The following is a 15,114-nucleotide window of genomic DNA, read 5'->3' as shown; positions in this document are numbered from 1 at the left end:
ATCTTCAAAGTTAGATTTTTATATAAAAGAGAAGCCTAACCTCAAAATTTAGTTGTTTTTGAATTAAAAAACTTGAGAGCAAGAGAAAGAGAGTCTTCGTCTTCCTTAAAAACATAGAACAAAGGAGATTTGGGTTTGAAGGGAATCTATAGACATCGATCGAGTGCACATGCTACAATCCTTTGGAGGAACGTACCAATAGTGTGTTCTAAGTAACCTTCAACCTAGCATTGATTCATTTTATTACGTGTGTTCATCAAGATCCTGTTTCTACTAAAATTTGGTAATGCTATTCGTATCGTTTCGCTTCCGCAACCATTAACAAGATCCTACCCCTATTGGATGCCCCTCACACGCTCTCATTGACCCCCGCACTGGTAGGGGCACTCAGCCTGACAGTGAATCCCCTCCAATTTTTAGCCCATCATGCCATTTGGTCGGACCCACTAGATTTATTAAAATAGAAAAAATATCGAAAAAACTATCTAATTACCCACATTGAGCTTTCCCTTACAAAACTAGACATTCACTGTTTGGATTTACAAAACTATCTAAAACACTGATTCTTTCTACCCATGTATGTTTATGGACCTTTATACCCTGAGTTCTTCACTTTCCTCTCTTGTCTTTATGTTCACCCTTCCCTATCCTTCTTTGAAACCCAACCCCAGTGACGCTTTACTACCAGTTTTTCTTCTTCTTCTTCCCTGCCTTCACCCGCCCTTCCCTGCCGCCAGCCCTCCCCTACCTTTGTGTTCCTCCCAAACCTGCTTCAGTGCCCCGCCCAGCCCAAACCTGCTTCAATGCCCCGCCCAGCCCAAACCTGCCTATCCCCGCCCATCCCCATTCTCCCGCCCCTTTTCTTTTTCTTCTTCTTCTACTTCTTCTGTAACACCAACTGCCCCCAAACTTTCTAGAAGCCACTCCTATTCTTCTTCTTTTTTCCGTTAATTTTTTGAATTAATCGAGAGAAAAAAAGAAGAGGGAAATGAAGAAACTCACTTAAGGGAATTTGTCCAAGCTCTCATTAGGAACGTATTGGTGGACTAGAAGCTTCTTTGTGTCTGAGCGCAGTAACCCATAGATTTACAATGTTCCGATGTTGCATCGTCACTAAGAACGTAATCTCATTCGTGCTTTGAAGAACATGGTAGAGGTTGAATACAACGAAGATTTTCTGACAAACTTGTAGCACAAGCTGGGTCGTGAGGCTTCCACAAAGAACTTTCTTGTCTTTATCTTGCCTAGATATGGTGGAAAAGAGACAAAGAAGAGATGAAAAAACAAGGAAAAATCAAGAGAAACTCACAAAGGATGGTTTCCCTCAAATTCCACTCGGATAGAAACGAAGGAGTGGAGGAGGCGATCAATCCGCACCAAGGAGCACAAGATTTGGTCCACAAACGGTGTCACATGACCTCAAATGATAAAAAATCCCTCTTTGAGCCCTAAGAATCCGGAGAGGACAAAGAAGGAAATGAAATGAAGAAGTGACACTTCGTATTCATAACAATAAAAATCACTCAGAATCAACATCGAACCACCCTTCCCTTGACATCGATGCACTGTCGATGGGAACACCTCAATGTCAATTCAGACTCTCAATGTCGATGAAGACATTTTCACTATCGAATTGCACATTTTGCCGTCAAATTCAAAGTTTGAACCAATGGGTCCACCCCTATGGTGACTTGGCATACTTGGCACGCCAATGCCCACCTTACATGTGGCCTGTGATCGCAATCAAGCAAGATTCCCAATCTCCAATCACGTCCGCACAATTAGCGATTACCAACTTGGGATCTCAATCAATGTTTCCCGCACGCCCTTTCACTGGCAAAATTCCCAGTGAGCTCTTACCATGGTCAGAGCTATACACACCTATGGTAATTACAAAATTACCCTTGTAACACGGCCTAGCAACGGCAAATTACCTAGAAGTTCCCGTACTATTGGTGACCCTCTTCACAATGCACCTTGCCCTGTCAACAACAATATTTTCCAGTATGCCCGTACCATGGCAAATATTGTTTACAACCCCGACGAAAGAGCCCATACTATCGGCAGCCTCGTCACCTAGCCAACGCAGCCCGTACTATTGGCTGCCCTAGTTTTACTACCAGTTCAACTGATAGAGCAACCTGTGCAGGTACGCCTCTATCCCCCGCACTCCAGTGTCCCTGAGCAAGGCACTGATGAGTTTTCGCTCAATCCGACAATTCAAAGTGTTCGTAAAATCACTTCTTTGAGCTACAACTGTTGCACAGTCTCAGTCAATGAGGGGCATTTGGTAGGCACCTCATTTTGTCTTTTCCCCCGGAGATTTCCCGTGATGATGATGAACACCCTCCAAGGCGTAGAGCCGTTGTATCTATGAATGTAGCATCGGTGTACACAGCTCGAATACATTTACCGATCGTCGATTCCTCTTTGCGAGAGCCCAAACTAGAGCCCCCAAGCCCTCCAAAATCCTCTGGAAAGGCTAGCCGTGACCTAGGCCCCTTGGAACAAGCCTAATCTCGCACAGAACCTGGTCCAAATAGCCTATTCCTTCCCTGTCGACACGAAGCCCAGGATGACACTCAAAGACCCCGAGTCGACATTGACCACACCTTCCATCGACATAAAGCCATACCCTATTGACTGTCGGGTAGAACATTCCCACTGTCTAACTTACCTCGACATTCAAATTTTAAACATCGACAACCGAGCCATTTCACTCCATGTCGAGTGATGTTCATCCACAACCACTCGATGTCGACCTCACCCCCTTTTGATATCGACTCGACCCTAGTTCACTGTCAAATCTGTGCAAATCTGAGAAGCCCAAACTTGCCATGTTTTGCTCCGATTTCGATTCTTTTCACGACCAAGCCCAATTTTGACAACTTGAATGCGTATATTGACTTCCTTAGGCCCCAAGAAACTCATATTTTGGCAAATAACCACTTGCTCACATCCCATTGGCTCTGACCTTAACCAAACACTCATTGTCGATGCAAAGACACCTCCTTTCGACGATCTAGATCGAACCAAGCATCTTTACACAAATTTGGGAGTGCACACACCCCTCTACATCTATAAATACAGCCTCTCTCACGTTGAGGAGGGTTACATGAACATACCCACAAGTTTCCACAAGCCTCTAGTTCAATTCCCTTACTCTAGTGCTTGGAGCCTTAGTCTTTGACCCCTCCACTTGGTCTTAGCCTATTGGTTCCCTTGCCCTTGAGTACTGCCACCACACTTGAGACTTCAAGATCAAAGCTTAGAGTTATCAATCCGGTGATTTCGGTGCTTGGACAATGAAGTGTCGCTTACAAGGAGACAAGAGAAATCACTACAAGCGGTGGTACTTACGGATCCCATACAAATCTCCTGAGTCACGAAAGGGAAACCTCCATATCTCCGATTTTTGATCTCCTTATAACTAGGTAGGTAGTCTCTCCCTTTTTTTTTTTGAGTGCTTCAATCGAGTTTTATCGTTCGTCCTTTATTTATTTGTTTTGCATTTCCTGAGGAGTGTGATCCCATCTCTCTAGATGATGATCACACATACTCCTTGTCTTCTTTCTCTTTTCTTTTCTTCATGCATGTTGTACCTATTATGCATGAATGCATTGATCCATGATCCCCATCCCCTGTAGTCTAAGACTCCCCATGCTATATTCATGTCATGAATTCTACACATTTACATGCCATGCATATTCACATGTATCCCTAACTCTAGCTTGTATGCTCATTGTCAGTTCACATATGTTTAGTTATTATGTCTTTCCTTTATCCATGTCATGCACATCAAATTTCAATTCTCCTTTCATGTATCCATAGCACTACCATGTTTAAGTTAGTGTCAATCTTGCTTAGTTCATATTGGCCTTGATTGTCTCATATTTTACTTCCCTGTATACTAACCTTTGCCTTGTAGTCAGATCTCCGAGTATGTGTTTCTCCCCTTGCCTTGTACCTTACTTTTTACAGTCTTCATGTATTTTACATTCTCCCAAAAAGTATGCTATGCCATTGCCTAGCTCAGCAATAGAAGGACTGGCAAGTCCGGGCGGACTGGGGAACCTAATACTTTCCCTGGACTATACCTTGACCTGTACCCAGACCATCGGACCAGTTGTCCCAAAAAAATCGCTTTTCATGAGAGTCATGCATTTACATTCTGGGTCCTAGACCCTCCTCTAGGTGACGGCTCCCTACATACAATTCACCTCTCTCTTCCCCTCCCCAAGAGGGATGAGGTGGAGGACACGTGGTGATCCCCCGTCATGACACATTGTCTTCACATAACCATTTGTTGATAAACCCGAAATGTGATTAGATTCTTATTGAAGGTTGGAGAAAATGATGATTCCCCATCAATGCCTAATAGTTTGCAATGAAAATCCTCCTATTTCCCCCAAGTTTGGTAGGGTACTATGGCTACATTCACGAAATATAATAATTGAAAAAAAAAATATCCATGTTGATACCTCTACACGCTGTCACAGCCCGCCTAATTATGGCCCAAGGCTAAGACTTGTAAGGCCCATTAACATGGACCTTGGGCCAAGGAAGAACCAAGGTCTAGAACTCTCCATACTGGAAGAGGCTAGACTCATTCTAGATGTATTGAAGAACCTCTAGAAGCTAGGAAAGATCTAGCAAGCTTCTAGAGCATTCTTGTAAATATCTAGGATTATTCTAGACTCTATTCTAGAAGGTTCTCCACCGTTGGATGGAGGACACATATAAATATCATAGCCATTCATTATAGGCTTGGTTGCCTATAAATAGAGGTGACCTCATTTGGCCAAGGCAATCAAGCAAGCAAGCTATCAAGTCTTGTACTAAAAGCTTTCAAGCAATTCAAGTGCATTCTTTCAAAGTCTCTCTAGTGTTCTCTAAGTTCTCTTCCCAAGTCCCTTGCTAGAGTTGGTGAAAGGCTGACTTAGTGCTAGAGTGAGTGCTAAGTGCCGGCGCGGTTGCTTAGTAAGATCTAGGGCCGTGACAAGTGTGGTATCAGAGCTTCGGTTGCGAGGGAAGATACTTGTAGATTCGACATCATGGCTAACGAATCGGAAGTGCTAGACATGATGGTGAGTGAGCAAGCCCGTGGGAGGGAGGCCATTCCCACCAAGGAGAGGCGAAGAGGTAAGGACAAGTCTGTGGACGTTAGTGGAGCTATGGAGCCACGCCTAGCTCGGGTGGAGCTAGCAACGGCCGAGGTGAAGGAGCGCCTCGATGTTGTGGAGCAAAGTGGGGAGGAGCTCGAAGGCCACATGATGGAGCTCAAGGAGGAGCTAGTGGGCCAAATGGGGGAGCTCAAGGAGTCCCTACAAACCACTCTCAACACCATAATGCACGCCCAACAGGAAGAGTTTGCACTTCAAGGCTCAAGTATGGGAAGCATTGGCCAAGATGGACGCTCGCATCGATGAGGTACAAGCGGATTGGGCAATGTGTAGGAGGGCAGCGGGTGGGAGCCACTACCTCGCGTGAGGTACCTAGGGTGGAGGTACCAAAGCCCAAGCCATTCGATGGGAAGAGAGATGTGCGGGAAGTCGACAACTTTGTGTGGCACATGGAGAGGTACTTCGAGGCGATGGCACTCGAGGACGAGCCGACTAAGGTGCGGACCGCAACACTTTATCTCACCGACACAGCAACTCTATGGTGGCGAAGGAGACATGCCGACATAGAAAGAGGTACGTGCACAATAGACTCCTGGGATGAGTTCAAGAAGGAATTAAAGAAGCGATTCTACCTGGAAAATCTGCTTACTTGGCTAGAAAGAGCCTTAAAAGGCTGAAACACACTTGGGTCTATTAGGGATTATGTCAAGGAATTCTCAACACTTATGCTTGAGGTCCCTAGTATGACCGATGAAGAACTTCTCTTCAACTTCATGGATGGTCTCCAAGGTTGGGCGCGCAAGAACTACAACGCCGAGGCGTGCAAGATCTTGCTTCGGCCATAGCAATGACGAGTCATTGGTGGAGTTCGGAGAGAAGATCTGCTAAGGCCAAGAAGAGCAATGGAGGAAATGGTGGGGGAGAGAAAGGTCCCAAGAAATACCCTCCCAAGGAAGGAAGTAATAAGGCTACCACAAGCAAGGAGGGTAAGGCCAAGTTTGACAAGAAGGATAAGTTCACTCCAAGGGACAAGTGCTTCTTGTGTGACGGGCCACACTGGGCTAGGGATTGCCCCAAGAGGAAAGCTCTCAATGCCCTATTGGAGAAGGGTAAAGAGGAAGCACACATGGGGTCTCTACAACAACTGGGTGCTATCAAGGCCAAGGCGACGGAGGTCAAGGCCACTACCTCTCAGAAGGGGCTTATGTATGTGAAGGTGCACATCAACGGGAAGCCCTCGCGAGCTATGGTCGACACGGGCGCCACACACAACTTTGCCTCAATGGAGGAGGCAAAGAAGCTTGGACTAAAGGTGTCCAAGGAGGGAGGATGGCTCAAGGCGGTTAACTCCCAAGCTCGTCCCATTGAAGGTGTCGCTCGAGGGGTCGAGATGAGCATCGGGACGTGGAAAGGCACCGTGAACTTGTCGGTGGTGCCTATGGATGATTTTCAAGTGGTGTTGGGTATGGAGTTCTTAAGAAGGGTTAAGGCTATACCCATGCCATTCATCAGCACCGTGTGCATCATGGAAGAAGGTGCACCATGCATGGTCCCAACGGTGCAAGGGACCAAAGAAGGCCCCAAGCTACTCTCGGCCATGCAGTTGGAGAAAGGGGTCAAGAAGGGGGAAGACACCTACCTTGCGGCATTGCTTGAGGAGCAGGGAGAATAGTCCTACGGAGGTGTTGCCCAAGCCAGGTGGAGAAGGTCCTTGAGGAGTTCAAGGATGTCATGCCACCAGAGCTGCCAAAGAGACTTCCACCTAGGAGGGAGGTGGATCATGCGATCGAGTTGGAGCCCGGTGCCAAGCCACCAGCCATTGTACCTTATCGAATGTCGCCGCCAGAGTTAGAGGAACTAAGGAAGCAGCTGAAGGACTTACTTGATCTTTGGGTTCGTCCGCCCGTCCAAAGCTCCATATGGCGCCCCAGTTCTCTTTCAACGGAAGCATGATGGGTTACTTTGACTATGCATCGACTATCGGGCGCTAAACAAGGTAACCATCAAGAACAAATACCCCATTCCTTTGATAGCTGATCTATTTGATAGACTTGGTGGGGCAAGGTACTTTACGAAGCTAGACTTACGGTCGGGCTACTATCAAGTCCGCATCGCTGAGGGAGATGAAGCCAAGACCACATGTGTGACACGGTACGGCTCATATGAGTTCTTGGTTATGCCCTTTGGCCTCACCAATGCACCAGCCACATTTTGCACATTGATGAACAAGGTCTTCCATCCCTACCTCGACAAGTTCGTGGTGGTGTACTTAGACGACATCGTGGTCTATAGTAACACCCTAGAGGAACATGTGCAACATCTAAGGGTTGTCTTCAAGGTGCTGAAAGACAATCAGTTATATGTTAAGAAGGAGAAATGTTCTTTTGCCCAAGAGGAGGTGATGTTCCTAGGGCATAAGATTGGGGGTGGAACACTAAGGATGGACGAGAGTAAGGTGCGGGCTATACAGGAGTGGGAGGCACCTACAAAGGTTACCGAGCTAAGGTCTTTTCTTGGCCTGGTGAACTACTATAGGCGGTTCATTCAAGGGTATTCAAAGAGGGCAGCTCCACTCACCGATCTTCTAAAGAAGAACAAGGCATGGGAATGGTCAGAATCATGCCCGGATGCCTTTGATGGTCTGAAGAAGGCCATCATGGAGAAACCCGTGCTTGCCTTGCCAGACTATGGCAAGCCATTCGAGGTGCATACGGATGCATCCGACTTTGCAATTGGAGGGGTACTGATGCAAGAAAGACACCCCATTGCATATGAGAGCCGCAAGCTCAATGACACGGAGCGGCGATATACCGTCCATGAGAAGGAAATGACCGCGGTGGTGCATTGCCTAAGAACATGGCGACACTACTTGTTGGGGTCGAGGTTCGTGGTGAAGACGGACAATGTTGCCACTAGCTACTTTCAGACCCAGAAGAAACTAAGTCCCAAGCAGGCTAGATGGCAAGACTTCTTGGCGGAATTCGACTTCGTCTTCGAGTACAAGCCGGGCAAGGCCAACGAGGTGGCTGATGCGCTAAGTAGAAAGGCGGAGTTAGCTTCCCTTAGCCAACTGGAAGGAGAGCTCATGGGCTTGATCAAGGAAGGTCTACAACATGACCCGGTGGCTAAAAGCTTACTTGCACTTGCCAAAGAAGGCAAGACACGGAGGTTTTGGGAGCAAGATGGTTTGCTCTACGCCAAGAAGAGAAGACTATATGTTCCTAAATGGAACAACTTGAGGAGAAATTTGGTGCTTTGGAATGCCACGACACCAAATGGGTTGGTCACCCAGGGCAACGGCGCACACGAGCATTGTTGGAAGCGGCGTACTATTGGCCTCAGATGCGTGATGACATAAGAGGCCTATGTGAAGACTTGTCTTGTGTGCCAACAAGATAAGGTGGAGCAACAACCACCTAGGGGATTGTTGGAGCCACTCCCAATACCCGAGAGAGCATGGGAGAGTGTCTCCATGGAGTTCATCGAGTGCCCTACCCAAGTCGGAGGGTGTGGGTCAATCATGGTGGTTGTGGATAGATTTTCTAAGTATGGCACGTTTGTGGCGGCACCAAGAGAGCGCACGGCGGAAGAGGCAGCAAGACTATTCTTGAAGCACGTCGTCAAGTATTGGGGTGTGCCACGGTCGATCATCGGCCGATCGGGACCCTCGCTTCACAGGGAGGTTTTGGACGGAGCTATTCAAGTTGATGGGGTCGGCACTACACTTCTCTACAAGCTTCCATCCACAAACCGATGGACGACGGAGCGCATCAACAGTTTGTTGGAGCTTTACTTGAGGCATTTCGTGAGTGCTAACCAACGAGATTGGGCTAAGTTGCTTGATGTAGCCCAATTCTCCTACAATCTCCAAAGGAGCGAGGCAACCAATCAAAGTCCATTTGAGATTGCCACAGGGCAAAACCCTTAATGCCACATACGGTGATGACGGGCTACATAGGGAAGAGCCCATCGGCGTTCAAATTTGCCAAGGAGTGGCAAGAGAAGGTGGATGTGGCTAAGTCATACTTAGACAAAGCCACTAAGAAGATGAAGAAGTGGGCGACAAGGACAGCGCCAGCAAGGTTTGAAGTTGGGGACATGGTACTTGTGAAGCTTCTACCTCAACAATTCAAGTCCCTACGGAAGGTACACAAGGGGCTGGTTCGTCGGTACGAGGGCCCATTTGAAATCACAAAGAAGGTAGGCAAGGTGTCTTATGAGGTGAGCCTACCTCCTAAGCTCAAGATCCATCCAGTCTTTCATGCAAGCATGCTAAAGCCTTATCATGGAGACATGGAAGACCCAAGTCGTGGAACGTCAACGAGGACACCAATGAGTGTCACAACTTCCTACGATAAGGAGGTGAGTATATGATCGCAGACCGAGTTATGCGGAGCGAGGAGTACCTCCTAGTAGGGAGTACTTAGTCAAGTGGAAAGAGCTACCGGAGAGCGAAGCAAGTTGGGAACATGCGGACTCTCTATGGCGGTTTCGGGAGCAACTACGAAGGTTCCACGAGGAGGACGCGGCGAGGGCGTCGCCAACTTAGGTGGGGGAGAATGTCACAGCCCGCCTAATTATGGCCCAAGGCTAAGACTTGTAAGGCCCATTAACATGGACCTTGGGCCAAGGAAGAACCAAGGTCTAGAACTCTCCATACTGGAAGAGGCTAGACTCATTCTAGATGTATTGAAGAACCTCTAGAAATTAGGAAAGATCTAGCAAGCTTCTAGAGCATTCTTGTAAATATCTAGGATTATTCTAGACTCTATTCTAGAAGGTTCTCCACCGTTGGATGGAGGACACATGTAAATATCATAGCCATTCATTATAGGCTTGGTTGCCTATAAATAGAGGTGACCTCATTTGGCCAAGGCAATCAAGCAAGCAAGCTATCAAGTCTTGTACTAAAAGCTTTCAAGCAATTCAAGTGCATTCTTTCAAAGTCTCTCTAGTGTTCTCTAAGTTCTCTTCCCAAGTCCCTTGCTAGAGTTGGTGAAAGGCTGACTTAGTGCTAGAGTGAGTGCTAAGTGCCGGCGCGGTTGCTTAGTAAGATCTAGGGCCGTGACAACGCGCTCTTATTGGCCACCATATTGGTGGAAGGGTCACATGACCAAACAACAACGATCTCTTGCTCAATACTAATATACCAAAAGAATTGTTGTCATTCTTTAAAGCATCATATGCTGCTTATGATATAATCTGTGAATTATGCTCCCATCGAATAAATCCATAGCATATTCTTTTTAGGATCTTGGGGGTGGGCTCCATTGAATGGTAATGGGCATGTATAAAGATGATGATGATGAAGATCTAAAAAGTAACACCCATAGATTGTTGGTTGGTCAATTGGGCTAGTGGATGGAACACATGTAGTCTATCCCGTTAACTTCTAGCTCCAACTAAAATAATTTACTGGTGAGTAGTGACTAAGCATGGAAAATTTCTGTGATGACCTTTCCATTTTAGTATCAAAATAGGATTATTCACTTTGCAGACTTTCTAGTTCTTGTATGTGTGTGGGCCCACACAATTGCATTTTATTCTTTTCAAATCAAAGGCAATAAAAAAGATTAAGTTTCCTTCAGCTGCAATTTTTTTTTTTGGTTAAACAAAGTTTAAGTTTTCCTTCAACTATAATTAGAGAAATCTCTTTCTTTACTAGTGATGTGACTATGTGATTGGACTCTTTAGTTATCAGGCAAAGGTAAGGCGACAAGACAGGGCATTCGGCAATAGAAGATCTGGGTCCCAAAAAAGGGGGATTGAAAAATCCCCCACAAGACAACACTGGCTGAACTAGACCTCACACACTTACAGCCCTTGTGATCATGCAATACAGCCAATTGGATCTACTGAAGAATAGAGGCAAAATCCATATACAAAGTTCCACTAGAGATTAGCTTCTCTGTACACAAACTTAAATAAGGCATCATCAAAAGTTGAAAGAATCGATCAAATATGGCGAATTAAGCAAATAATAGACCAAGGAGGAGACTTTGAATCCCTCATTCCAGGCTTGCTCCAAAGGAGCACGATGGATTGGATCTCAAGCATGATGACTAAACATGGGAAACAATAGTTATAATAGCAAAAATCACATGACTTGAGTTATTTTTAGCAGAGTGCAACTCGAGTTCATACACGAGAACCATCTCGTACGCCCCTGAACCGATGAGATGGAATCCAACCAAAGAGTTCGGCTGAATTGAACCGAACTCTTCTTAGCAATGCATCCATTCTGCATTAGTAAAAAGAACCATCACAGTTAATAGCAATCCAATCACCCATTGATGCAGACCAAGAAACCCACCTCCCTGATGAAAAGTAAAAGGAAACCGAGACATTCCAAGAGGAACAAATGCTTTCAATTCCTAACAGAATTGGGGAATAGAATATGTAAGGCAGATGGTCTAAAACCCGGCACTCACATGAAATCACATGGCACATCTTGAACCACATTAGATTACTAAAAAGGTTCCGTTTTTTGTTGTTGATGCTAATCGGTCGCTGGGTGTGACATGTACCTACGCCCAGACACAGCTCCGGGATGAAAATCCGGTGCACCCTTGAAAAGGTAGAAAGGTTCAAGGGTGAGTCGGTCTTTTTGTAAAAGTACTAAAAAGGTTTGAGTTTTTTGTTCGGAAGAAGCTAAACGGTCTCTGGCTGCGGCATGTACCTGTGCCGGAAATGGCCCTGGGGTAAAAGATGGGCGCACCCACCTGAAAAGGCAGAAAGATCCAAGGGTGCATCGGTCTTTTTGCGTTGGGCTGTGTCTGGACACAGGTACTTGTAGGCATAGCACCGGTTAGCGTTTTTTCTCCGTTTTTGCATTTTCCAGTCCGAATCTCCCATGTATTACTACGTTTTCTTCCCTTCGCAGGGAGCGGGAAAACAACTCCTCCTGGAAATCACGCTCAATCACAATTCTCTCTTTCTCTCTCTCTAAAGCCCCCAACACGACAGAGAACTCTTGCCCATTTGCAAAAATTACAAAGTGCAGAACCAAATGGTACCAAATGCGACACCGTTTCACGTCTCTTTCTTTACTTCCATTAGAATCAATTCCTCATTGTGAGTTTGTATTAAATTGCCATTCCATTCCTTCACTACCCATTAACTTCTTTCTCCCTCTCTCACCTCCTGTGATCTGGGTTAGCCATGAATTGCTGTGACTCTCAATCCTGCAATTCTGAAACTCAGATTTTGGCTGTTATCCTTGATTTGGATGGGACCCTTTTAGACACAGGTACTCTTCTTGTCCCTTTTGTTTATTTATCTCTTTCGCTATGTTCATTTACTTGCTTTGATTTCTTTTTTCGTCCATATTCTCAGTAATTAATTTATTTTTTGTATTGATTCCATGGTGATTCTTCGTAGAAAAAACAACAAAATACGTTGTGAAGGATTTTTTGGCAAAATATGGCAAGATCCTGGATAGAGAGAAGGAAGATAAAAGGTTGGGTCAGATGCACAAAGAGTCAGCAGCTTCCATTGTTAAGGACTATGACCTTCCCTTGACACCTGATCAATTTTCCAAGGAGATCATGCCTATGTATAAGGAGAGGCAAGCCCTTATCTGCACGCTTATGCTCTTTTTTTTATTTTTTTATATATATAATCTCTTCTACTATCTCTCCTTGCTAATTGTTATTTCTAGAATTACACAAAAGTACATTAAACAGTAATGGGCACTTGCAATCTTCATCTTCCCTCCTTTTTTCGGGTATAGTAATGTGATGGACAGAACCTTCACAGCTCCCACCTTATTGTTTTTCTAATTCTGCTTTGTAAGAAATATATGATCTCTTTATATTTTTAAGCAATGATTGAAATGACCTAATCCTGTTAGTAGGGGCCATGCTAATCTTCTCTGTATAATACCAATTTTGTCAGTTGTCTCCAAATAGAAGAAAAAAAGAAAAGGAAATGACCTAATTTGAGAAATTTTCTGCTTTCCCAATAGAATATATTAGCAGCTTTTGATTATAGAATCTCATGTGATCAAACTTTTATGACTACCTTAAGGCGTTAGTTGGAGAGGAAGTAATGGAACTACTAAAGGAGAAATTTTTTTCTCTGTACTGGGAAGCTGTTCCACAAGTATTATAAGAGATTGATCCTGACTGCCTACCTTTTATCTGGGAATATCCTTATCAAGAACACTATAGCACTTGAGTTTAACAGCCTATCAATTGGTACCAAATGAGCCTTCTAGCTATACCCTGTTGGTAGGTTCCAATGCCTTATAGACAGGCTTCTCTTAGAGGGGTACACTTAACAATGAAAACTCAAAGCCTTCTCTTACTCGAGGTTCACTACATCAAAGCAGGATCTTTTGCTGCATAGCCTACCCTTGCTACATGAATCGTAAAATGTTTCATAATAAAAAATTAAAACCCAGCTTCAAGGAGTACTCTTCTTATCAATTTTTTTTTAAAAGAAAATTTATTCTTTTGGGATTTTATTGGTAAGAGCTTTTAAGCATTTGCCATGTTTGCTTGCTGTAGTTGATATTATCACAGGATTTTTATATGGTTTTCCTTTGATTAATGGTGTTTCTTAGGTGGCCACAAGCCAAAGCTCTTCCAGGTGTTAATCGCCTTCTCATGCATCTACATAAACATGGAGTTCCATTTGCTCTTGCTTCAAATTCCATAAGGAAACACATTGATGAAAAACTCTATCGCCATGAAGGTTTTTTCATCTTCGCTTTATGAAATGAACTTATTGTCCAACACGCAAAGAACTTTCAACTTATTATTCCTACATTGATTTTGTTGTTGTTTTTTTTTTTTCTTGCATTTATGTTAATTATTGTCATCATGTTCTTCATCAAAACCTTAAAAAGTAAACAAATTTTATTTTTTTTCTACTTAATCGTAAGTTGCTTATTTAGCTCAAACTATTGGGTCTAGCTTTGTTGTAAGGGAAATTGGAAAGGGTCCATGCTTTATGGACAAGAAATCAGTTGTGGAATTCTTTCCTTTTTTCCCCCAAACCTGTCCTTTTTCTTTTATTTCAAAATCATTCTGAGTATATCATTGGCATGTAGTCTACATCAAACAATCAACAATCCCTTGGAAACTCTTAGAACCATCCTTTCCAGCAGTGATGTAGACTGCCTACAATATTGCAACCAGTAGACTGCTCCTTTTATACCATCTGTAATAGACGATTAATGTGAACATGACTTGAGGTTATAACTGCAGTAGGAGAACAATGATCTGAACATTCAAGACAAAGAAACTGAACAGAAATTTTCTGTTGAAAACTTCTGTTGACTTCATTTCATTACACCATAAAATGTGTTTAAGGAAAAGCTGAATACATGAGAACCAATACAGGCTTTTTTGTGCATGCTGTGGTCAAAGAACATCTTGGACTCTAGAAGTAATATCTTATTCAAGCATCTAACAAGGGACATTTTCATCTTAGATTGAACTATCATAGATAAATCATGCATATGAAAGCTATTGTTATAACGCTGACATTCTTTAGCCATCTGTGTAGCTTGTATCTGTATCTCATCATCACTAAAAAGAACAGACATAATCAATTTTTTTTTTACAGACCGCTTAATATTATGTTTATAAGTAACTCAAAATGCAAAATACTGCTTAATATTGTGTTTATAAATAACTCAAAAATATAAGACTCCTTGTCCATTGATATAATTTGTATAGCACCATCATCATTAATGGAAATAGTATATTGACTAACTCTATCATGATATGATGCTTGCTGGCTCAAAAATAGTTATGAGATTGTTTGAGTCAAATGTTTGAGGCGAAAAGAAGGCGTTGTAATGTAGAGCTAATCTAGGTTAGATTTAGCCCCTAATAACCCATGAAACTCAGCAGTAAATCTTAGGACAACCCTCAATAGCAGGGTAGGGTATAGGCTGAAATTCAGAAATAAAGCCAAGACTAACAACCAGATACAGCCACTCAATAGAGCTAATAATAGGGTCAAGTGTAGCAAACCCTGC

General features: G+C 43.9%; 1 protein-coding gene and 1 non-coding gene across 3 annotated transcripts in view; one reads left to right on the top strand and one right to left on the bottom strand.

The window, feature by feature from the left end:
- Positions 1–15,114, top strand: part of LOC122641048 (bifunctional riboflavin kinase/FMN phosphatase-like) — a 33,294-nt gene that overhangs the window by 7,484 nt on the left and 10,696 nt on the right. Inside the window, exons 2-5 of one of the 2 annotated variants that reach the window (XM_043834369.1) lie at positions 12,052–12,079; positions 12,268–12,372; positions 12,504–12,690; positions 13,690–13,820. In XM_043834369.1, coding sequence (XP_043690304.1) covers positions 12,285–12,372; positions 12,504–12,690; positions 13,690–13,820 — 406 coding nt within the window. In that variant the 5' untranslated portion in view covers positions 12,052–12,079; positions 12,268–12,284. Of the gene's footprint in view, positions 1–12,051; positions 12,080–12,217; positions 12,373–12,503; positions 12,691–13,689; positions 13,821–15,114 lie in introns of those variants that run through there. The other variant, XM_043834368.1, reaches the window with a different exon arrangement.
- On the bottom strand, positions 12,935–13,038 carry LOC122641192. Its single transcript, XR_006329841.1, has one exon. It is a non-coding gene; the product is annotated as a U6 spliceosomal RNA (small nuclear RNA).

The sequence above is a fragment of the Telopea speciosissima genome, chromosome 9 (assembly GCF_018873765.1).
Source record: "Telopea speciosissima isolate NSW1024214 ecotype Mountain lineage chromosome 9, Tspe_v1, whole genome shotgun sequence".
Lineage (NCBI taxonomy): Eukaryota > Viridiplantae > Streptophyta > Magnoliopsida > Proteales > Proteaceae > Telopea > Telopea speciosissima.
Note: the sequence above shows the minus strand (reverse complement) of the source record. Positions and strands in the feature narration are given on the sequence as shown.